Source organism: Carlito syrichta, unplaced genomic scaffold (genome assembly GCF_000164805.1).
Source record: "Carlito syrichta isolate Samal-C Ts95f unplaced genomic scaffold, Tarsius_syrichta-2.0.1 Scaffold313176, whole genome shotgun sequence".
Classification (NCBI taxonomy): Eukaryota; Metazoa; Chordata; class Mammalia; order Primates; family Tarsiidae; genus Carlito; species Carlito syrichta.
In genome coordinates this window covers 555,379-580,306 of record NW_007257272.1, presented here as the reverse complement: position 1 = coordinate 580,306, position 24,928 = coordinate 555,379, and the positions used below count along the sequence as shown (strand labels likewise).

The window sequence follows — 24,928 nt, the reverse complement described above, 5'->3', positions numbered from 1 at the left end:
CAAATGGACAAGTAGGAAAGGTAGCACTTGGGAAGCGCTCCTGCTTCTGTTCTTAGTGAAGATCAGAAAGAGTCTTCAAGATCATGTGAGCCCAAGTCCCAGTAGTTAGAGGCAATAGAAGCAGGTTGTGCTGGTGTCCAGGAGGAAAGGCACGCCTCCTTTTTGGCTCTGCCACTGGTGCCAGAATGCAGAGCTCCCGAGGCATTTGTTCATGTCCAGCGCTCCCCTATGGGGGGCCCAGGGAGGCATGGGCTGTCTCCGTCACCACAGGAACTCAGGTGGCGGCTGGTCTTCTCACCCTTCAAGTTTTCAGGTCTCTCTAGAAACAAAAACAGAAGTGTTACCATTTCAGCGCTTCAAGTTATCTCTCCCACATGATGAAAGAGTGGGCACCTACATTTTCCCCTGAGGGACTGTTCTCCACGGACGACTGGGACAAGGTTGGCTTCTGACCAAGACTGTCAGCTTCAAGCAGATCCCAGACAGGTGTGGAAGAGACCTGACCAGCAACACCTCTGCACTTTCCATTCCTGCCCCGAGCTTGTCTCAAAATGTCCACATGAACCTTCTAGGTCTTAACTTCGTGTTCCTAAGTTTCAGCTTGAGCCAGGGCAATTTTGTTTTAAGCCCCAACTAGACAGAAACAATGACTGGATGAAAATGAGGATGCTGCAGCAGGCATACCATTGGCTAACCATAGTAAGACAGTTAGTTCCCCAAGGACTACATGAGCCCTCAGGAGGCCCTCAAACAGATGCTCTGATGGAACAACTAAAGGCTAGATTGATCTCTATGGAAAACAGTGCAGGGATTTCTCAAAGAACTAAAAATAGAATTGCCATTCCACCTGGTAACCCCACTACTAGGGATCTACCCAAAGAAAAATAAATCATTGTATAAAAAAAGATGCCTGTACTCATATGTTCATTGCAGTACTATTCACAACAGCAAAAACATGGAATCAACCTAAGTGCCCACTAATGATTGACTGGTTAAAGAAAATGTGGTAAATACACGGGATGGGGTGGGGGACTTAAAAAACAGCAACGCAAGAATTACTTTTTGGAGGCTGGATCCCTTGTAGTACAGGCTCCCCCTCCAGGTAAGTGTTCTAAGAACCCATTGGCATCAGTGTACCAGCTAGTGTTGTTGTGAGACTGCGTTCAGCTTCAGTGAATTTTTTTTGGAGATTCTTTCAACGTGTTTGCCCATTTCATGATGGGTAATTTACAAACGCACCTGCCCACACCAAGCTGCATGTTCAGCAGTTTTTGACCAAAAACGTCATGACCCCTGTGCCCCACCCTCTCAATTCACCCGATCTCAACCCGAACAACTTTTATGTTTCCTCGAATGAAAAACATCCTCCAAGGAAAACATTTTGCCGATGTGGAAGAGGTGAACAAAAAAACAACAGAAGTACTAGAAGGCATCAAAATGGATGAGTTCAAAAACTGTTTTGAGCAGTAATAAAAGCATTTCCTAGGTGTATTGAATAAGGCAGAGAGTACTCCGAAGGTGACTGAAGTTCAAACATGTAAGAATAAATACACAATTTTTTATAAATAAATTCTTTTTTCGAGCCCCCCCCCCGTAGTTTCTCACTTAAAGCAAAACTATCAGCAAGGAAGAGATGGAAAATAATGCCTGAGGCACATTCAGAGTCTGCTGTCCTTTCTTGGTCAATTGTTTCAAATTAAAGAAGCTTTTTTTTTTTTTTTTTTTTTTTGAGTTGGAGTCTCACTCTGTCGCCCAGACTGGAGTGCAGTGGCCGCTTCCGGCCACCGCAGCCTTGACCTGCTGGGCTCCGGCGATCCTTCCACCTCAGCCTTCCGAGTAGCCGGAATTACAGGCATGCGCTACCACGCTCGCCTGATTTTTTGATTTATGGTAGAGATGAGGTCTTGCCTGCCCAGGCAGGTCTCGAACCCGTGGGCTCAGGTAATCCACTCACCTCAGCCTCCCAAAGGTGCGGGATTACAGGCTGAGCCACTGAGCCCGGCTAAGAAACATTTTAAAAAGGTCTTGACTCTTAGAGACAGAAAGCCTACTTGTGGGTGTCAGAGGCAGGGGAGAAGGGAGCGGAGTGAGGACAACCACGTCATACTTCTGGGGCGACACGAATGTTTGGAACTGCATAGGGGTGGTGGCTGCACAGCCCTGGGAATGCACTGAATGCCACAGAACTGTTTACTTTAAAATGGTGAATTTTATGTTATGTGAATTTCACATCAATTAGGAAAATAAAGGTATGCAATTTTGTTGATAGTTCTTGGAAACCGCAACTTTAAGTGAAATGATGTATGATAAAACCAATTTGCTTTCTCGTAAGTATTATAAACAAACCTCATTGAAAGAAAGGGCCTGCTGTGGATTTGCTGCAAGTTGCAGTCTCCAAGACTCCACAGGTGACATGAGGTGGGGCCTTGCAGTATTTGAAGGTAGTCCAAGGAGGGAAAGAGACTCACTCCCATCTGGCATCAAGCCAACAGCTGTTTGCTGAATGCTCAAGAGGAGGAAGAAACCACACCCTGAGGCCCCCACAGTGGCTAGGCCCACCTCCCTGCAGTTTCCCATTGCTTTCCCTCTGCCACCCCTCGGGGGCCTGCATGGCTTCCATACCCCCTTCCCGAGCACCCAGCAAGTCTCAGGGGCTCCTTATTCCTCTCATTGTCTCAGGACTCCTCCCGCCTGTCCCGGTCCTGCCAGGCCAGCCTTACTAACCACTGTTCCCTACTTTTCAGAGAGGGCCCCCTGATGCAGAGCTGCCCAGGCCTCTCCTGATTTAAAACACTGCGTCTCATCCCTGGCTTCCAGCAAGACCCTGACTCCTCAGCAGGCATGTGGGGTCCTCAGCCACCTGTCCCAATCCCCAACGTCTCAGCCCCCACCTCTCCTCACACACAGCATACATCCCCATAGCAGCTCCTCCTTGCTGCCCTTCCTTCTTTCCCTGCTTGGCAAAGTTCATCTGTCCTCCCCGTCCCACCCTCTTCTGTGTGGCGGGGTGACCACAGGATCCCATGTGCTCATGTCTGTTTTCAGCCCAAGTGTCTGACACCCAGGAGCCACCAACTCACTGCTGTTGAGTCACTACTGGGTCCCTCCCCGGTTCTTTATGGCAGGAATGGGGTCCAACTTAAAGGATGCTATGGTTTGAGTGCCAGGAACAACGAGAGCCAGGGGAGGGCATTGCACCCACCTCCATCTGCTCATGGATCCAGTCCAGGAAGGAGGTGATGCGGGTGTAGACCCCAGGCTTGTTTGCCTCTGCACAGCCAATGCCAAAGCTGGTGGCTCCCACCAGCTTCCACAGCCTCCTCTCCTGGCACACCAGGGGTCCCCCGCTGTCTCCCTGGGGGCAGGAAAGAAGCAGAGGTCAGGGGGCAGGCACTGCTGCAAGGCGCTGCTTGTCAGAGTGGCAGGACTTCTCCTTCATGACAGCACAATGAACAGCTCAGGTCACAGAAGAGAAACTGAGGCATGAAGCTGGCTCACCATACACATTCCAGATGCTAGCATTCCCAAGGGGGTGGGGTCCCTTAGCCCCTCTAGGGTGATTCCTTCTAGCTATGTCTTTCTATCAGGTTTCAGGTACTGAAACTGTGAAGGTCAATGGCAGCTGGTCAGAGGAGGGTCTGCCTAGCTGGGGGCTTTAGTTGACCTGTGGTGCACAGGTGGTACTGGAGTCTCCTCTCACTGAGGCTTTGGAAGCCCAATTAACCAGTTCCCAGCTGCCTTCAGCCCCCGTGGTCCCATGCAAACTCCAGGGAGGAGCACCGAGACCCCTCCCACTGGCATCACCAGAGCAGAGTGGGACGCTGGGCAAACACAGACCTGGCAGCCAGGACAGGGAGTGATATCTTGAGCAAATTTCTTCCCCACACCCTGTAAATTTACTCTTTGTTCAGTCACAGCAAAGCACTGGCAACAGCTTGTTTGAGGGCAGAGTCAACATGCTGCCACCTCACCCGTCACCATGGACCTCAGGGATCATCCAGGGGCCCTTACCTGGCAGCTGTCAACGCCTCCCTTCAAGTAGCCTGCACAGAGCATGGACGGGGAGATGATGCCACCGTAGACATCCCTGTGGTTACAGATCTTGTTGGAAATTAAGGGCACAGCTGCGTGATTCAGAACAGGGGAAGCATCACCTGCTTAAAGCAAGAGCAGGAATATGCCATAAGAAGGCAGCACAGCTCGGAGTACAGAGACTGTGTGTGGGGACAGAGAGCTGAAGGGACAAGGGAATCTAGAGGGACCACCTGGCATGACACCATGGCAGGAGAGACCAGAGCCCTGAAGGTGGGACAAGCAGACTTAGCTGTCATGAAGGCCATCAGGGTCACTTGCTTTCCTAAGTGCTCACTGGAGGAGGAAGTGGGGGCAACAGTGGCCAAAGGTAACTCCCCAGGGCCTGTCCCACTCCAACCATCTCATCTGCACCAGCCCATTCAAGTTAAGGGGGAAAACTGAGGCTTCTGAAGGTCACATATGCAGCATGTTGGCAGAACCCTGGGGTTGTCAGCAGAAAAATGTCCTCCCAAAGACATCCTCGTCCCAGTCCCCAGAACTTGTGACTATGTCACCTTACATGGAAAAAGGGACTTGGCAGCTGTGGTAAGTGACAGACCTTGAGCAGGGAGATGATCCCAGACTATGTGGGTAGGCTCAAGGAAACCACAGGGGAATCTTAAAAGAGTTGGAGGAGGAGCTGTGATGGCAGAGCTGAGACCAGAGTCAGGGAGACATCTGAAGACATTATGCTGGGGGTTTGAAGGCAGAGGAGGGGCCTCAGGCCAAAGGACAAGGGTGGATTCTGGATGCTGGAACAGACAAGGAGACAGATCCTCCCCCAAAGCCTTCATAAGAAATGTAGTCCACTGAGACTGATTTGGAACATCTGGCCTCCATAATTATAAGATGACACATTTGTGTCATTTTAAGCCACTAAATTTGGGGATCACTTGTTGCAGTCACAGGAGACTAATACATCAGCTGAGGGGTCTACTTCACCAGCAAAACCAATGGGATTGACTTCTGGAACTTAATGGGGTTGTGACCCAGCAGGAGACAACTCTAGCACCATTCCTCCAGGTGCTATACCCTGAGTGTGAGGCTGCATGGGCTTCCCAAACCCTTCCACACATCTGCTGTCCTTGACCAAGGGCCTGCCTGGCACTCGTGTTGGACCGAGAGTAGTGCCTGTCCCTACTCAGCCCACAAAGATTCCATGAAAACAATGTAATAAGTGTCTTCAGGCACAACAGATTCTTGAAGAACAAATATGAAGAGGCCATGGATGGGCGGGTAACATGTACATGGAACCCCAGGCCTTCATCACTGGGCTGGAAGCTGGGGCGAGGTCCTTGGTGCCCCTCGGCTTCAACATCCTCACCCACAAGATGGGCATAGTAACAAGACCCCTCGGGAGCTGCTCTGAGGAGCACACAGTGTCACAACAGGACATTTAGCTTGGTGCCTGGTACATAGTCAAACAGCTCGACACGGTATGGGAGGAGCTTCCACCATAGGCAGGGATTGCAGCCAGCCGTGTGGACAGACCCCACACCAGGAGGGATTCAGACCTTTTGTGGGGGACAGAGCAGGTTACCGGCAAGAATATGAGCACATCTGCCAAATCTCTCAGAAGAAAGGGGCTACTTTCCAGTACCCCTCAAAGTCCAACAAAACGAGAATTCCCCTGGTGGGCTGGGTGGTCCTGACTGAGAAAGGAGCTGTTCTACAGTTCCTGCTCCTCAGAGTCCAACATAATTAGAATTATGCAGGTGGACTGGGTGGTCCTGACTAAGAACTCGCAAGAACTCACCGTGGAAGGAAGTAGAGTATAGATTGGTTTCCCTCTTCCCCATCATAAACCAGAGGCTCTAGTTCTGACGAAGCTGGAAGCCCACTGGATCAGCCATGTCACAGAACCAGGCCTTGGCCATGGGGGTGAGCTTGAAACTACAAAGAGCTGTGAGTGCCCTCCACCCGAGTGGTCAGGTACTGGGAGAGTATGGGCAGGCAAGCCCTCGCACACCCTTTGGGTCTAGGTAAGCCTCCATGTGCCTTCAGGAAGGGGTGGGTTCAGCTAACAGGTCTCAAGAGGAAAACGTTGAACTTCCTGTATTGGGTTGAATTGTAGCTTCCCCCCTCCCCCGCCCCAATATGTCTAGCTGCCACTATAGAATCTAACCTTATTTGGAACTGGGTCTTTGCAGATGTCATTAAGGTAAAAGATGAATCCTAAATCTGATGACTGGTGACTTTCTAAGACAAAAGAGAGGGAAATTGGACATAGAGAGACAGGGAGAAAGCTGTATGAAGATGGAAGTTGAGACTGGAGTGATGTGTCTACATGCCAGGGACTGCCTGGGGTGGCTGGAGTCTCCACAAGCTGGAAGAAAGATCTGGAACAGATTCTCCCTCAGAACCTCCAGAGAAAATCACCCCTGTGAACACCTTGATCTCAGACTTCTGGCCTCCAGAACTGGGAGAGAAGAAATTCTGTAGTTTTAAGCCACCCAGATTGTAGTTACTTGTTACATTAGCTACAGGAAACATCCCCTTCCCACTAACAAAGAAAACAATAGGTGGAAAAACTTAAGACTTGTCACCAGATCTGTACCCTATGCTGATAAAAGGATGGCACAAGTTTTATTTGTGTTTGTAGTTACTATTATTAATGTTACTACTTCTATTATTATTCCAGTAGTAGTATTTAATCTGGTTTCTTTTCTACTTGATTTTTTTTTTTTTGAGTTGGGATCTCACTCTCACTCAGACTGGAATGCTGCGGCAAGATCAAAACTCACTGCAGGCTTGACCTCCCATGAGTAGCTGGGGCTATAGGCATGTACCACCACACCTGGCTAATTTTTTTGATTTCTTTGTAGAGATGAGCTCTTGCTATATTGCCCAGGTTGGTCTTGAACTTCTGTGCTCAAGCAATCCTCCTGCCTTGGGCTCTCAAAATGCTAGGATTACAGGCATGAGTCACCGCACCTGGCCTCTACTTGATCTTTGTAGGATGAAATAACATATCTTCCAAAGCTCCACAAGGCAACAATTCTTCACCAGTTACAAATCTCTTAGTTTTGAATAAGGCTTGGGAGGGTGGTCTAGGTGGACCCTCTATGTGCTCAGTTAGCAAGGTGGGGGAGGAGGACGAGGGAGGCAAGCACCTGATATCTATCCCAAGAAGGTCTACAACTTCACGTTGTCCCAAAACAAATGGAGCCGTGACTCATGACCCACAACCACTCATCTGAGAGTGTGTTTTGAACAGGTGGGAATGTCACACTGGGATGTTGGATGAGCCCCATCTGTAGCCGTCTAGGTTCCGGGCTCCCAGGCTCAGAATTTTGACTTCAACCCACTGACCTCCATCCTCTGTGGCCCCCCATCCTGATGTCCAACACATCTTTCCATCCGGGAAGTTCTCTTCAGAGTTGGGCAGACAAACAGGCTGGATCATCTCTGTTTAAAAAGGAAGCAATTGCTCTAAACTCCATTGAAGAAGGAGCCAGAAAACAATCTCTCATCCGTGCTACCGTCTCTGAGGAGCACGAACTATCTCCCAGGGAAAGCTCAAGCCCTTGGTTATTTGAAAGCAATTAGCTCAGAGTAGGGATCCCTCACCCCTGCCCACCACCCAGAACCCTTAAAACTGTAAAGCAGCCCTTGACTGCAGCAATGCAAGGGAGGGACTAGGGATCAACAAACCTTTTCCGGAAAGGGCTGCATAGTAAATATTTTAGCTTCCATCGTTCATGTAATCTCTGCAGACACCACTCTGCCATTGAAGCAGGAAACCAGTCCCAGGTAAAAGGTACCCAAATTGGTATGGTCACATTCCAATAAAATTTTATTTGCAAAAACAGACAATGGGTCAGACTTAGCCCTTGGATCAGAGAATGCCCACTCCTGGTCTAGAACATGGTATGTGCATTGCTTTACAGAACACCACTCCATGAATATTCCTATGGTTCCTGACACATTCAGAGGCGGCACATTTGCCTGCACGTGGGGCTGGGTCCTGTGAGCCTTCCCCAATGGCAGAGTGTCCTGTGCATCATGGGGCTTTCAGGTGAACACGTCCACAGATAAGCGAAGCCTTTCTGGGCAGGATAATGGAGAGATAGAGAAGAAATGGACGAACTCATTTTAGTTTTGTCAAAGTACAGGTGCTGATGCCACATTTGCTATAACCAGATATTACTAACAATAGTTAGCAAAGTAGCCACACCATAACCATTTCTTTCTGGTTCTCTGGAACTATTTGTTTCAGAGTATTAAGTGTGCTATGTGATAAATACCCTGATGTCTCTATCAGATGGAGCCTGCAACTGGCCTTGTGCCTGGAGTTTGCTCCAATAAGAGGGGAGGAAATTCACCCGGTGTGTGCTATATTCTGCCTGCCTTCCAGGCTGCCTGTCTATCTTGGGTAGAAGAAGCGGGCTTTAATTTATTTAGGTGTAGGTTCAAAATGCTTTCTTTGCATCTGTAAGATGTTTGAAAGTTTTATCAGATGTGGCATTTCTGTGATGTCCAGAGGACAAGATTTGACTTTTTCAAGAAACAAGGCCTTTTGGAGGTTGCTGAATTCTGCCACTGATGGGGAAAGAACTTTTCTGAGTATTTCCAGGGAGCTCAGGGTGCCCAGCATCTTTTGGCCTGTAAAGGCATGCAGACATTGCCACGCCAGTTAACTGACCTGGGAAGCTCTCTGTTTTTCAGCTGGGACTGGGATCCTGCCCCTATACCTGGAGACACTGGGCAAGTAGGGGAGCACTGGAAAGGGGGATGCCACCACAACAAACAATCCTGGACAAGGAAGTGTTCTTTATCCCTAGAGGCTGGTGACTTTCTTCCACCACCTAGAGTCAGTCACCCAGCGGTCTGTCCTGAATAAGCTCTTTCTGCCTCCAGGTGGCACCAGCAGGGAGAAGGTGCCACAGACAGAACCAAGCTGACCAAAAGAGAAGCACAAATTCTCTAAAATTAAATTATCTTTGGAACCATGGCCCACAAAAGTAGGCCAGTGTCTACAAACTGAATCTAAACAGAGTGACTGCCTGCTAACACTGAAAACCGACATAAGACTGAGTTTTCTAAAATAATAGCTAAATTGTCCGGAATACAGTTGAAAATTACATATCCTACCAAGAATCAGAAAAATCACAACTTCAATGAAGAAAGATAATCAGTGGGTGCCAACACCATCATTAATAAGATATTAAGATTATCTAACTAGAATTGTAAAGCAGTCATTATAAAAATGTTGCAAGGAACTACAAATCCTCTTGAAACAAATGTAGAGCAACAGAACAACATACAAACACAGACACACCATTGAATGTGAGTGGCCCGGCCAGCTTCATGAGCGCGATGTCATTACCCAGCCTCTTTGGCTTGTACTTGCTGTGGTAGATGATCTTCTCCACCAAATGGGAGGGGGCTGGACTGTCCAGCAGGGAAATGAGACCCACTTGGATGGTCCATGACTTGGGGAGGTATAGGCTGAAGGGGAAATGCAGAGGTAAAACACAGGAGAAACTAACCACTGCACCCATCAATTTCAGTGACCTGAGAGACCAGGGGGATGGTAGGAGAGGTTGTCATGCAAGAGAGTCCCAACATCCTGCTTGTTTATGCTGGATATCTGATTGCAACTCCCATTCCTGGCAGAAACACAGACCCACATCTCATGTATTTCCTAAGCAGGCTTCATTCTCTGCACCCCTGAAGTTTTCTCAGCACTTGAGAACTGAACTCAACTCTACACACTGCAAGGGATCTATTACAGTCCATACTCCATCAAGCAGCAAAAAAAGAAGGAAGTAAAAATTACAGGATGAACCACTGTGCTTGGAAGCCTTTTCCGTGGTTTTCCCTTCCTTCCTTCCTTCCTTCCTTCCTTCCTTCCTTCCTTCCTTTCTTTCTTTTTTTGAGTCGTGGTCTCACTCTGTCACCCAGACTGGAGTGCAGTGGCACAATCACGGCTCACAACAGCCTTGATCTCCTGGGCTCAGGTGATCCTTCTATCTCAACCTTTCAAGTAGCTGGGACTACAGGCATGTACCACCACACATGAATAATTTTTTTTAATTTTTTTATAGATACAATATCTCATTATGTTGCCCAGGCTAGCCTCAAACTCCTAGACTCAAGCGATCCTCCTGCCTCAGCCTCCTAAAGTGCTGGAATTACAGACATAAACCACAGTGTCGAGCCTACGATTTTCTTATTTTATTTTTTGCAAGCAGGGTCCCATTCTGTTGCCCAGGCTGGAGTGCAGTGGTGCAATCATAGCTCATTGCAGCCTTGAACTTCTAGGCTCAAGTGTCCCAAGTAGCTGGGACTACAGGTATGCACCACAGTACCCAGCTAATTTTTAAAATTTTTGGTAGAGAAGGGTTTCAGGACGTACAATTATAGCTCACCGCAGTCTTGAACTTATGGGTTTAAACAATCCTCCCACCTCAGTCTCCCAAATCACTGAGATTACAGGCATGCACCACCACACTCAGTTTTTTCTGTAGCTTTTTTTTAACATACTAAACTCCTGGGAGTACAAGAAAAGACTCAGTGCCCCTGCTCATATGCCTTCTAGTCCCCTACCCCCAATACCGTCTCACACTGTCTGTCATAACATGGTCCACTGTCATTAGCTATAGGAAGGTCTAGATTATTTTATTTTGGTGAGTTTCTTCCTGCAGAAGAGCTTCCTTCTTCTTTTCACCATTTCTGTGTGAGCTATGGGTCTAAAACCCTTAAAATGAGCTCAGAGTCACAATCCCTCCCAGCCACTGTTGATGGGTCCACCATGAGGAGGAAGGGCTCTCTCCACCCAGACTTAATTGGTGCCAACTGCTTTGTCTGCTTTCCTTCTGAACCTGCTTCTTATCACCCAAACCAGCCCCACCCTAACATGGGCCCAGAGGGGACTCAAGTTTGGGGAGACCAGGAGCCAAGCCTTCAAGGTCAGGAGCACTCACTCGTAAACACAGTGTGCAGCAGTGACGACCCACAGGGGCGTGATGACAGAGCCCCCACACAGGTGATAGCCCTGGAACTGAAGACTGGCTTGCCAGGGCCACTGCGAGAGCAAAGACATGTTTCCACCGACGATGCGTGCACCATAGCCCATTCTCAGACCACAGGCTGCAGAGGGAGAACAGAAATGTATGGGCAGACTCCGCAAGTTTTTCTGGGGGACATGGTGTCACCACCATAGACATGCTTCTCCTGCCCTCAACAATGCTCCCCTGACCCAGAGCTCACAGCAGTTCTAAGAGAGGGGGTCCTAAGAGGAGGAGTTCAGTGAGACAGAGCTTTAAGGTGGGAGATGGGAGCAGGCACAAAGGGAGACTTGAGGACGGATGTATGTTGTGGGGGGTGCAGTGGGAAGCACCCATCGGAGCAAAGCACCCCAGTCCCATGCCCCTGGTGATGACAATACTCTGGGATGTCAGCCAGCTTCCCAGTAGAAGCAGGCAGGAAGCTTCCGCAGACTCCCTCACTGCTACCTCAGGTACTGGTGTGCATCCCCCTGCTCCGGATCTGACACCTACTTTGTGAACTCTCCCCTCTGCCAGGAACTAGGGACACTGTACAGGGGCCTGGAGTGGCCGCTGAGCAGCTTGTGCACACTTAAGGAGAAAGCTGCCGTTAGTCAGGGGCTCAAGACTCTATGGAACGACAGGACATCATGGACCCTGATCCTGTCTGCTGCTAAGGTGTCGTTCCCCTGCTGCTTGCCCCACTCAACAGGTGATGCTACTCCCCTCCTCTGTCAGGTGGGGGTACACAGAGTTCCCACCTAGCACCTAGGAGGAAGGGACACAGAACAGTACTCAGCAGAGGGGTGGGGAGAACAGAGATTGAACAAGCTCTTCCTTCCATTTGATTCTATAACGTACCTGAACACTTCAAGGTGACCACATGACCCGAGGCACAGTCCTCCCTAAAGTGGAAAGAAAGTAGGCTTTGTGAAAAATATCTGAGGCCCATAAAATGAACATCTTTTTTTTTTCCTCTTAATCTTAGGGTAAAAGAAAAATAGACTCTATTCCTCCTCCCTGCTCCTGAACATAGATTACATTCTTAGTCTATGCTTATTGTTTTTAAAGAAGCAAATTATGAGAGTCACACAATTCATTATAAAAAAAACTTGACCAACAATGAAGCACTGTGTATGTGACAGGCTGTTCCATATTGTTAAGCTCTGTGGAGCTGACGATAAAAGATGCATAAGGAGATATATTAGATAAACATATGCTGCTGTCATCTGGCGATCACCTGAATGTTCTTCACCTCCTTGCCCCTGGGGGACACAGAGTGCCCAGTAGATGGTGTGGCAGGCTCACCAAAGACCCCCTGTAGCCCAGGTTCATCCACCTTTCAAAGGACTCCTCCCTGGACCAGTGAGATGTGATTGCCCCGGAATGACATCCTTGCCCCCACCCTGCACAGGTGGGGACCAGGGAGTGTGCTTTTCTGATAGTGAAAGGGAAGAGATCTCCAAATATTTGCAACATTTTTTTACCTTTAGAGCCTCAGATTCATTATGCAGAAGAAAGCTAGTGCCACCAAACTGAGAAGTTAGGACCCAAGACATGAGCCGCTCCTTCTGATTGCTGCTGGGTCATTCCCAGTGGACAGGCCGACAAACCTGTTGTTCCCAAAGCAGGGAACACACACCTCGGGTTTTGTTCAAGGTGTCAGGAGGAGAGTATGAAGCTTGGATTCTGTATCTCTACTCATCATCTAACCTGGTACTAGGTAGGGGATCCCTCTAAGCTTCAGGTACCTGGTTCTTATTTAAGGATATCTAACTGTGCCTTCCTCAGGAGTTGTTGGGGGAAACATGTAAAATGATGAATGATAAAGTACTTTGTAAACAATGAAGGGTACATTTATTATTATTTGTTGTTGTTGTTGCTTTTAGAGACAGGGTCTCATTCTGTTGCCCAGGCAGAAGTGCAGTGGCATAATCATAGCTCACTACAGCCTCGACCTCTTGGGCTCAGGAGATCCTCCTGCCTCAGCCCCCAAGAAACTGGGTCGACAGGTGCATGCCAACAAACTCAGCTAATTTTTCATCTTTTTATAGAGATGGGGATCTCACTATGATCCTAGGCTGGTCTCAAACTCCTGACCTCAAGTAATCCTCCCACCTTGGCCTCCCAAAGTACTGGGAGATACATCACAGGTATGAGCCAGCAAGCTCAGCCAACTTTATTTCTTAATTTATTTTACTTTTTCCCTCATTCCCTCCCTCCCTTCCCTCTTTTCTTCTTCTCTCCTGCTAGTTTCTATTCCCCAAGATAACCTGGAGTGCCTGCTATATGACAGCCCCACAAGCATAGTACTATGTTTTCCTTTTCTTGTGGGGCCACACTTGCAAGGTTTGGGATTACTCACAGTCCTAGCCCTGGGCATCCACCCCATCTAACCATGGCAGCCACCTCTCATTTTGCATCCCAAGATTACACTCCCTCATGGAGCTAAGCACAGCACCACAAACCCAGCTGGAGACTCAATACCCATGCAGACAACCGCAATACCTGACTACCTACCTCACATACACTGAGTGGTGTAACGCAGTCACCTTGTCATCCGGCAAGAGGTGATTAATGGAAACAAACTCTTCCTGGAATGACTCTTCAAGTGAGCTCACTCTGAGGTTATCTGAACTTACGTAGCTGCAAACACATTGGAAACACAGACCTGCCCTGTTAAATAGCAGGTCTCTAAAGCATTCGGCCTGTGCTCAAGTCAGAATATTATAAGGATCATACTTGGGGGTGAGTGTCATTTTGTCCCCCACCCCAAACCATCAATGACTTTCTTTTGCCAATAGCAAGACATTCACTCAACTCAGCAAGGCATTCTAGACCTGGTGTGGACTTCCTAGGTGTGAGCCACCCTTCTGGCCCCACCCATGACCCTGCCCACCCACCCTGGGCTGCCGCCACACAGAGGAAAGACCACTTCCTGATGTCATTGGATGAGTCCCACCTTTGATGCATTCAGCTGAAAAGTCCTTTGCTTGGCCTGAAGCAAGCCCAAAGGGATCTGAATGCAGAACTAGGTGTGGTATTGTCAGCAGGGCACCAAAGCAGGGATGCCAAGCAACCAAAGAACCATGGGTTTGAGAAGCACAAGGAATGTCCCTTGTCTGCCCAGGGCTGGCTTGGGTTCCCTTTGACAAGAGATAGCATGTGCAAGAAACTGATTCAGAAAGCACCAGAACCAAGCAAATGTTCACAGTGTCAGCACATGGGTCAATCGAGAGCAGTGGTGATGGAGGTGTGTCTTTAAAATGAATGTTTGGAGATGTATAAGATGGGAGGTGGTGACATCTTTCCCTTTCTTCATGGAAAGAACAAAATATAATGTGGGATGCTTGCTTTCCTGGTTAACACACTAGCCTGTCAATTGTGTTTCATCAGATTGCTAAGGGGGGACACATATCTAGAAGACAAAGTCCAGTCAACTTTGAGTTTTGAGAGTAGTGTCATCAAGGCAGCGACCACCACAGCCCTTCCGAATTACTGAAACAGTAGGCTCCGGCCTGAAAAAGCTAATTGTTGCTGGGATGACCAGGTCCTGATGCATGTTGTGGGGCTTGTGAAATGCAAAGGGACCCTGAATGCTGCAGCTGCAGCCCTATAATTTTTCAAAGTCTCAAAGTGGTAGCAATAGCAGCCACAACCACCAACTCTCAGCATGTTCCCATGCACCAGACTCACTATTGCACACAAAAGATCATGTGAAATCACAACGCCCCCTCTAAATGGGCACTGTTATCATCCCTATTTTCTAAGGGAGGAAACTGAGGCACAAGTAATTTCATTTGTTTGAGTCTACACTGAGATTTGAGGCCAAGTAATCTGGCTTGACAGTTCTTTTTTGTTTTTTTGGTATTTAAACCACAGATAACTGAAAGAATATAGTTGAACAGAGAGGATTAAAGAAAAATTTTTAAAGAAATAAGTAGGAATAATAAAGGAAACAAAGTGCATCTTAGAAATTGAAGTAACAGATGCAGGAGGGAAAAAAACTAGTTTGTAGTGAAGAAAGAAGGCAACATTGAGGGGACAGACAGAAGTTGCATTCCCTAGACTTCCTCTAAGAGAGAGCATTTTAAGGGTAGGAAGGAATATTTTACCAAACAGGCTGCAGTGAAGGAGAGATCTAAGGGCACCCACACCGCGAGGTGGCCCCTAAAGGCTGCTGGAGAGAACTGGAGCTCCTGACTTGGATCTGCTGGGTGCAGAGGGAAAGGAGCTGAGCTAAGAGATTCTGCATCATAGAGGAGAGAAAGCTTGAGATTTGCTTGGGGAGGGGCTGGAGTAGTAACCCAGGACAGAGGAGGAAGGCAAAAGGGAAGGCTTGGCACGAGCAAGAATATCCAATGGGGAAGCTGTTTGCAGTGGTGTGTGTGTGTGTGTGTGTGTGTGTGTGTGTGTGTGTGTGTGTGTGTGTGTGTGTGTGTGTGTGTGTGTGGTGTGTGTGTGTGTGTGTGGTGTGTGTGTGTGTGTGTGTGTGCTGTGTAAACTTCCTCCAGTTGTAATGTATAATTCTTGAAGGTGTTTGTATGAACTTTTTTTTGCTGCTTTTGTTGAACTTGAGTTTTAGTTGATTTCTGAATCTGGGTTGGCCTGGAGTGAGAAGGGAGCTGGCTTCAGGGATATAGGCTGGAGGGTATTTCAGGTTTTACCAGCTTTGGAGAAAAAGCTGAGAATATGATGCATTGAATGTGAAAATCAAGAGTCTGTGGAGGATTCAGAGCAGTTTGGCTTTAATGACCTTGTTCCCTTGGGTGCAAAGCAGAAGGTGAATCCTACCCACTTTGAACTCTGAGCATTACGAGCAGAGAGGAGTAAAGGGGATGTTATGGAAACCCATGGAAGTATGGAAGTTGCAGGTAGTCAGAAGGAAGGGGCCAGGAGAGAGAAGGAGGCCCCTGTCTAGGTAAAAATGTGTCACCCCAATGAAAAAAATGTAGGCAATACCAAACACAGAAAATGAAAAAGCTCATTACCATAGTTCTTTCTTCTACATGTTGCTAAATAATTATTTTGGATGACCATGTCGTTACTAAATTTCTGACTTTTAACAATTTGTTCTTTGGGGTTCTTGGAGAAGTATGCATGGACATTGATGATGAGAACCAAGCAATATAGCATACAGAAAGCTATTCTATGAGCTGTAGAGTGAGGAGTTGGACGGTTTCTCTTTCAACTTCAAAGCTCTTTACTGCATGTTTGCATCTGGGGAGGTCCTGATCTGGCCCCGAGGACCTCCAGATATGCCATTTCCCATATGAATTAAGCGAGTCACTTATCCTGTCAGGTCTCGGTTTGCTTGTCTATGAAATGAGGAAGATATCAAGCATCTCAGGGCTGCTATGAGAATAGAATTCGATAACATGTTAAAACACCCAATGGTACTAAACTAAATGGTAGTTGTCTCTTCTTTGTTATTGCTTGTGAGAATTTTTTTCCCCATGGCTTGGAAATGCTCTTTAACTAACCTTGGAAAACCCAGCTGGGCGCAGGCAACATTTGCATAGTGACTCTTCCAGTCATCAGAGCACATGGTCTTCCATGAAGCAGCTGTGAACACCTGGAGCACGGCATTCTGACCACTCACTCGGACTGGCCAATACACAAAGAAAAAGTCTCATGAGGGGCCAGTGGAGCCCTGAAACTCCAAGCAGCTCAAACTCTGCACTACTGAATCTGAACCACTCCTTATCCACAGCAGCCCCCCCCATCACAGAGCAGTGAGAGCTCTTCCTGTCTGGACCTCCTAGGAGACCTTCTGGAGGTCTCATCACATTGCCTGTGAAGTCTCCCCAAGTGACTCTGAGCTTGAGGGTCCTCCCTGACCATCCAACCCAACATTTCCTGGGGTAAATGCCTGTTGAATCCCAGCTGAGAACATGACATGACAATGACAACAACTTGGCTCCATTTCACAGATAGGAAGGGTTAGAACTAGGCTTTGTTGCTTTCTTCTACTCCTTCGAGTGAAGAGGCATGACCTTACCACAGCGGTACTCATCTTCCCCATCTTTGCAGTCTGAGACTCCATCACATCGAGCTGTCAGTTCAATACACTTCAAAGATGAGCGACACCTGTACTTCCCCGAGCAGTCAAAGTGGACTAATACAAGGAAAGGAAGGCAGGAATGTTAGTGAACACCTCTCTCAGTGTGCAGCACTGACAACAGTTCACCTGCCACATGGCATGGAATTTGCCCATGAATAATGAAACCTGAACTGAAATCGCATTACCATCAGCGGCCTGTTTCCTGCAGCCCAGTTTCTGTTCTGAATTCCAAGGGGTGGGGCTGCTGTGCCCCCTTTTGCCTCATTCTGGTTCTGGAGTCACAATTCAACATGAGGTCAGACTCTGGAGGGCTCAAGGTCAAGAAAGAAACTGCATGGTTGTGGGCTGACCCGCTGAACTGGCCGAGCAAGGAGTCCCAACTGAGAACATCTTGGACACACCATTTTCTCTTGCCTGGGACAGGAACTGAATGAACTACAGACCACACAGTCAAGCAGGTAGTGAACTAAACTGATCCATAATCCAGTTATTTGAAAGATAAATTGGTCCCTATTAGAGACCCTCCATCCAAATGACCCACTTTCTCAAAAGCCACATGCACCCTATTATAAAAATAGCTGGTGTGCCTGGCATTGCATGAATGAGCCTCTTTGTCTTCTCCCCACAGGTTGGCATCACCGCCCCTCCCCACAAGAGGGATTCTATTTCATCAGCTGCCTTTCAACACTTCTAACTGGGCAGGTATCTTGGTGACGAAGCCACGAGCATGGCCAATGGTCCCTCTTGGGCCCCAGGCTGGCTTTATATCCATGCAGGCAAGTAAAACACGAACTCAGTAAACCCAAAGGATGTTTGCCTTCAGTAATTAAGGCTGGGCAGAAGCAAAATACCAGGACGAGGGGGACGCTCTTGAAAGTTTAAACACTTGGATAGGTATTTGAGAGCCTACTAAATAATGAATTGCACTCACCGCCCAGACCAATGGCCAGTGCTAATATCAATGCAATGATCCCAATGACGATAATTGGAAAAAACTTCAATGGCAATAGTGACAGGATCTGTGCAGCAACTGCATCTGCATCTGAAAACCAAAAAGAAGAGGAGGAGCAGAACACCACAGAATTTGATTTTGAGTAGCATGAAACTTTCAAAGCTAGCTATTCGTTCACTCATTCACTCTCCCCTCTATGCAGAGAAGTCCCAGTCCAAAGAAAGTGCCCTTAATTAGAGAAGGGGCCACCTACCAAGGGACACCATCTCTAGAAGTCCAGTCCCGCCTTCTCTTCCTCTGACCCAGTTCTGTCCATCTTGGGTCAGGGGATGGTACTATGGGCTGAATAGTGTCCCTCCAAAAGATATGTTGAAGTCTTAACTCCAAGTACCTCAGAATATCATCTTATTTGGACATGGATTGGAGGGTCTTCACAGAGTAACAAAATCGAGGTGAGGTCATTGGAGTAGGCCCTGATTCAATGTGACCTTATTCAAAAGAGGAAATTTGGACACACAGACAATCATGCATAGAGGGAAAATGATGGGAAGAGACAAGAGGAGAAGGCAGCTGAGGGAAGATGAAGGCAGAGATCAGAGTGACACATCTACAAGCAAAGGATGCAAAAGATTATTGGAAAACCACCAGAAGCTCAGGAAGAGGCAAGGAAGGAGCCCCTGCAGGTTTGAGAGGGAGTACGGCCTTATTGACATTTGGATTTCAGGCTTCTGGCCTCCAAAACTGAGAGAGAGAATAAATTCCAGTTGTTTCAAGTCTTCCAGTTTGGGGGGCTTTATTTAAACAGCCTCAGGAGGGGAAGTGGAGTCCCAACTTCCAATGATATTTCCCTACAGATGAGGGTATGTGCAGGCAGAAGGAGTGCTGGGATCTCCCAGAGTGGTTAAAGGACAGGATGTTAGCAGACCACTCTTTCTGTGGTTCTTTTGCACAGAGATACTGACAACCTTCGATCCAGATCATCTCTCCACGGATGTATGTAGAGCAAACAGTCTTAGAAGATATACACAGTGTCTCCCTCCAGAGCAAGAGGCAGGTTTGTTTACAGCTTAACAAATATAATGGCTTCCTCCAGAGCAATGTTTGCACAGGTCTGCTTGCAGCTCATTATAGAGATTAGGGTTCCCTTGGCTCTGGGATACTCAGCTGCGAAGCAAATCGTCTGCATGTGCAACATACACATGGGCTGCTCCACATGCCTCTGTGGGACTTGGAAGGCAAAGGCAACTGCACAAACAGGATGTTCATGCCATCTGCTGTGCTATAAGGAGTAACGCTCTTTGTCTCTGACCCGAGAGACTCGTGTCTTCTGAAACAGCCATGAAATTGTGGAGGCAAAATTCTAGCTTGCAAGTAAAGTGAAATCTCAGACCTTTGACAGTTCTTGCTTACAGAATCAGCAGAGCTTGTAGAAAACCATATGTAAGGAGCATTAATATGCCCAGAAGTTAAAACCTTTCTGGGCAGCCAGGAGGATTTCCACTGGCACCCTTTCCTCTTGGGGAGAAGAGATCATTTCACATAAATTATCTCATCAACCCTGAAAGTATATCTATACTTAAGTTGTCTTTGTTAAAAGTTAGGGATGTTGAAATTTAGAAAAGGGGAGCAAAGTTTTCCAAGGACCACAATTACCCAGGATGGAGACTAGTGCCTGCCTCTCTTCCCCTGGTCTTGGACATGTTGAGCGGAGCACCCTCCCATGGAAGAGCTAAAAGATCTTTCTCTACCTATCTTTGGAAACCTACAGCTTCACCCTCTGCCAACAAAGAGTGTGATTTTAAAATTATCAACATCACCTGGGCTCGGTGGCTCAGCCTGTAATCCCGCGCTTTGGGAGGCTGAGGTGAGTGGATTGTCTGAGCCCGCAGGTTTGAGAACCAGCTGGGCAACTTGGTGAGACCTCATCTCTACAATAAATCAAAAAATTAGCCAAGCGTGGTGGTGCACGCCTGTAGTTCCAGCTACTTGGAAGACTGAGGTGGAAGGATCACCAGAGCCCCAGCAGGTCGAGGTTGTGGTGGCCAAGAGTGGCCACTGCACTCCAGTCTGGGCAACAGAGTTGAGACTCCAACTCAAAAAAAAAAAAAAAATTATCAACATCACTGAGGCTGCCTAGAAGAGAATTTGAAGACAAAAATGATTTAAAAAAAAAAAAAAGAGGTCAATCACCATGGCTCACACCTGTAATCCCAGCACTTTGGGAGGCTGAGGAAAGAGGCTTCCTTGAGCCCAAGAGTTTGAGACCAGCCTGGGCAAAATAGCAAAACCTCGTCTCTATAAAAATAAATAAATAAAAAATTAGCCAAATGTGATGGCACATAACTGTAGTCCTAACTACTCTGGAGGCTGATGAGGAAGGATCAACTGAGCCCAGGTCGAGGCAGCAATGAGCCATGATCGTGCCACTGCACTCCAACCTGGGTGGCAGAGTGAGACTCCAACTCAAAAAAAAAGTGGTAACAAGAAGTAGAATGGGAGGAATAGAAGAGTGCACAGAAGGAGAAAGCAAGATTAAAATGAAAGAAGAGAAATTAGGAGTCACACACAGAGTGAACACAGAGCAAGAAAGAAGGAGAGATGATGGCTAGTTCTGGGATTTAGGCCTGGACGAACCAAGGGTTTGTTCAGACTGCATTCTCAGTACTAGAACAGCACAGGACACACAATAGTCCTGGTAAAACGATGTGTTAGATAAACAAATGAATGACATCATGATAATGAAGGTTGTTTTAACTCCGGGTAGGTTTCCAGTTCCTTTTAGGACAGCACTTGTGTGGTCTTGAGTTGCAGAGAGGACTCTTTGCTCCACCCTCATTCCCCACCACCCAGAAAAAGCCTACACCAAATGAATAATTATTTGTGGAGATGCCCATCCTCCCTTTTATAATTAAAAAATCAGCAGAAGTCCCAGGAATGACCTTGGATCATTCCAGCTGCTCTGTCACTAAGTTATGTTTAGGAAATGTCTCCAAACAGTAGAATCGAAGATTGATGTTTAATTCGAAACTCTGTGTTGGAGTCTCGTTAGCCTGTATCTCTTCTGCTATGTTGCTCTGGGGTGCCTCAGGGGCCCCACCCCTCCTTTCTACTTTTGAAAGCATGCCTGGAATAAAAAGTGAAGGGCATGGAATCTCTTCAAAGAAGGAATACAAGTGATAAGCATGAAAAAACTTCCCACCTCTCTGAAAATGAAAAAATGCCAATTAGACATAACTACATACCAACTTCACAATGACCTGTCCACAGTGAAAGGGAATGGACACCCTACCTTCAGTGCATGGCGGTAAAATCACATAAACCTTCCAGTTACACAAGTGGAAATATGTACTGCAGAGCTTAAAAGTGGATGAAGTTGTTGACCTTCATAATTTCACTTCTAGAAGTATACCTTAAAGTGTCATTGTAGATATGCACATATTTCTACCTACAAGGACACTTAGAAAAGTGGCATTTATAGTATTGGTGTGCCAGAAACAGCCTAGATGACCAAATGACAAAAGAGAACAGGTGAAATAATGATCAGTATACACATAGAATGTAACATTTATAGGAATACTTATATGACACAGAAAATTGGTCAATCAAACAATTTCTGCAAAGGATCAAGAGAGTCAATACAAGTTAAATATGCCTTATTTGAAATGCTTGGGACCAGAAATATTTCAGAGACTCCTTTGAGCATCACATTAGTGCTCAACAGGTTTTAGATTTGGGGCCTTTTGGATTTCATAGTTTTGGACTAGGGATGTTCAGCCTGTACTTAAAATTTTATGGTCACATGTCTGTCCCAACAACTCCACTGTGCTGTTAAAACATGAACACTGCCATAGACAACATGTGAACAAATGACTGTGTCTGTGTTCCAATAAAACTTTCTTTATAAAAGCAAGTGGTGGGCCTGATTTGACCCATAGGCCATAGTTTGTCAACATCTAAAACATGTTCAACTATTTAATGCCATGGAAAGATGAACATGATATTGTTAAATTTTTTGAAAGCTTCAAAATAGCAAAAATAGTATATGTTACTTCCAAAGGGAAGCATATAGGTAGAAAAGGGCAAGAAATCCAATAATAAAGTGTTCATAAGGTTATCGCTGAGTAATGGTGCAATTGTGGGTAATGTTTAAAAATCTTCTTGGCTATTTGTATTTCCTAAATTGAACAATACATTGCTTTATTTAAAATTAAAAATGTATTCAAATTTTTGTTCCTTCCCACCGCTAAGAATTAATCATAAAGAAATAATCAAAAATAGGAAAAAGAAATGTGTCTAGCACTATTCATATACATATTTTTTACATTAGAAGCAGTTTTAGGTCAAATGATGATCAAATGGCTATGTAAATTACACATCTACTTGATAGAATGTTGTGATGCCATTAAAAAAGATGTTTATAAAAACCAAATAGCAACTGCCAATGTATCTGTACAGTGCATAAAACCACACCTACAGGCAAAGACAGGAGAAGGAATGCAGAGACATAAAAATCAAGTAAGTTTTGGAAGTCAAGTGATTGCAGTGTATTTTTTCCCTTTCATTTACATTTATGCTAATTTTTATCCATATATTTAAATTTCATATCTTTTCACTTACTTGAAACTCTTCTCCCTCCTCCCAGTCTTTCTATGACTCCTCCACATCAACTGTCCAGGTGGTTTAAAAGGAATCATTAGGGTGGCCCTCACTCCATGCTTTCTGGAACTTCAGGCAGAGCTGCCATGGTGTTCCTCCCCAGCACCAGAAGGGTCAGCATTCCTCCTGTATCCAAGTCCCAAATTATGGGACCAGCAAACCCACAGCTCGTTTTGACCAGTACTGATAGGCCCTGATCAAGAAGATCCTGGCTGGATAGGTTCCCACTGAGTCCACTGTTTTAACCAAGCAGTTGTGTCTTATTGACAAAACCAACTTTCCTCTTTTTAGTTGCTAGGAACCACTCTATCAATTGCTGCTGCATTTTAATCTAGGCTTCTAATACCTTTGGTGACATCTAATTTACTTTAAGATTTCTGGAAGATTGGTGGCCAGGGCTTCTCAGGGCTTCCTGGAGGGCTAAGAGATTTCCTGACCGGCATCTGACCTCCTTCAGAATTGACTGGGCAACGGCAGAGCCACAGTCTCTGAAAAGACCTGTCTCCAGGGAGTTAGCAAAGAGCTGAACAAAACAAAATGACCCTTTCTCAAATGCTCTTCTCTCTGAGATGTCCAGCCTGTGGGTGTGAGAAGGTCTGGGGAGACATTTCCCCCCACAGGGGCCCTCAGCCACGTTCATCCAGATGGGGAGGACGGAAATCACAGGGTCTCACCTGATTCCACCTACCTGGTGCAACAGGACTTATTTTCAAATCATCAAGGCCAAAAAGCGATCGGAAGGAGAAGGGGGCTTCAGCTGCCGGAGGATCGTTTTCCCCCATGGTAACTATTTCAGGACCTCTGAGGTTCGGCTCCACCTCCACCTCCACCTCCTGAGCCAAGGAAGAACAGAAAGCCCTTGTTTTCCTAGTAATACTTCCACCATCAGGTGCATCTTTTTCATATCTTAAATCTTAAATGAAATTCAGCACTCCACACAAAGTGCATTTAGTACTGATGAATCAAAAACGCTTGTCTAGTGAGAACACATTTTTGTCTGAACCACAGCAGGTCACAGAAAACCTCCTAAAATTCACAAAAAAACTATGAACTTAATTCCACTAAGACAACCACTCCCCTGTTGTGTGTCCAACCGATTTTAAAATACATCAAATAGCATACCTTTAGAGAGAGACCCTTTCACCACTTAGAAGTGACTGCATCATTATTCTTCAGAAGATAAATTACTTTCAGAGCAATTTTCATCTTTTTTTGCTATTGTTTTTATCTGTTCACATAACAATTCTTTGTTTACACATGCGTCACACCTACCATAAGCACAAGAAATTTTGATACTCACATAATGTGCGAGTCCCAAAAATGTAGATGGCGCCAGGGAAGGGACACTCGGCCACAGTATCAGTCACTTCCCATAAACACAGCCCTTTCCTGGCACACACAGGCATGACCTAATTAAGGGTGAAAGTATCCGAGCTGTCCGGGTGCTCAGTCCTTCCCCGACATAGCGAAGTAAGGAGTGGCTGGGGACCGCTGGCTTGCACCAAAGCAACAGTAGGACTCTGTTTCCCACAAGAGAATTCCACCTATCAGAAGGCCAAGAAACCAGAGGCTTTTCCAAGTCATTTCCTGTAACTCTGAGAGGGTGGAGGGAGCAAGAAAATGACAGAACGTTTCCAGTCCAAGTCCAGACACCGGGCACAGGTGCTCTGTGCACCTGCTCCCTCTAAGGCCTAAAATCTAGGGAGGTGCCAACAAGCTCATAAACATAGAGACTTCGATCATCCACTTGTATTCCTTTACCGCTACCTGTGGGCACGTTTGAAATTCCAAAGGAAACAACTAAACCATTCAAACAAACTTTGTTTCACATGGTCAGAATAAAGTCTAAGCTAGAGTTCTGTGCTAACAATGTTTAGTCCATTCCTACCTCAAGAAGAGCTTCGAAAACTGACAAGTTCACGTTGAACCATTTTTTGGATTTGATTCTTGCTGATGCTTCTGTTTACCATTAGCATGTGACAAATTATGTGGTTTATCTTTATAAAAAGAATAAGAAGAAATGGAAAAACGCTTTCTGAAAGCCTGAACCTGGGAGAGAAAGTCACCCCCCTCCCCCGCAAACAGGCTGTCACCGGCAGGCTGTATGACAATGAAAAATGTGGAAAAGCATCTTTAAGAAGCGTCTTCTAGCCCCACACCCATCTCACTCACCATTTCTGGAGCTGCCAT

General features: G+C 46.5%; 1 protein-coding gene across 2 annotated transcripts; it reads right to left on the bottom strand.

The window, feature by feature from the left end:
• Positions 1 to 251: 251 nt before the first annotated feature.
• Positions 252 to 24,928, bottom strand: TMPRSS3 (transmembrane protease, serine 3). Of its 2 annotated transcripts, none has more exons than XM_008070183.1 (13): positions 24,911 to 24,928; positions 23,427 to 23,568; positions 18,062 to 18,172; positions 17,068 to 17,184; positions 16,550 to 16,673; positions 13,587 to 13,712; positions 11,928 to 11,971; positions 11,004 to 11,169; positions 9,356 to 9,525; positions 7,387 to 7,482; positions 4,012 to 4,154; positions 3,203 to 3,355; positions 252 to 319 (listed from the first exon to the last, which is right to left on the bottom strand). In XM_008070183.1, the coding sequence occupies exons 1-13, from the start codon at positions 24,926 to 24,928 to the stop codon at positions 302 to 304; spliced, it is 1,428 nt and encodes a 475-aa protein (XP_008068374.1). In that variant the 3' UTR covers positions 252 to 301. The 2 variants fall into 2 exon arrangements, with proteins under 2 accessions (XP_008068374.1, XP_008068376.1); XM_008070185.1 differs by lacking the exon at positions 24,911 to 24,928 and adding an exon at positions 24,039 to 24,337 and having other exon boundaries at positions 4,012 to 4,157; positions 23,427 to 23,571.

Bases quoted from the DNA above. Each gene is read 5' to 3' on its own strand.
- TMPRSS3 (XM_008070183.1), bottom strand. The intron at 11,170-11,927 runs GTACGTTATAGA...CTCCCTCTGCAG, and splicing joins GGTCACCTTGAAGTGTTCAG to CCTGTGGTCTGAGAATGGGC. The intron at 3,356-4,011 runs GTAAGGGCCCCT...TCCTGCCCCCAG, and splicing joins GAGGCGTTGACAGCTGCCAG to GGAGACAGCGGGGGACCCCT.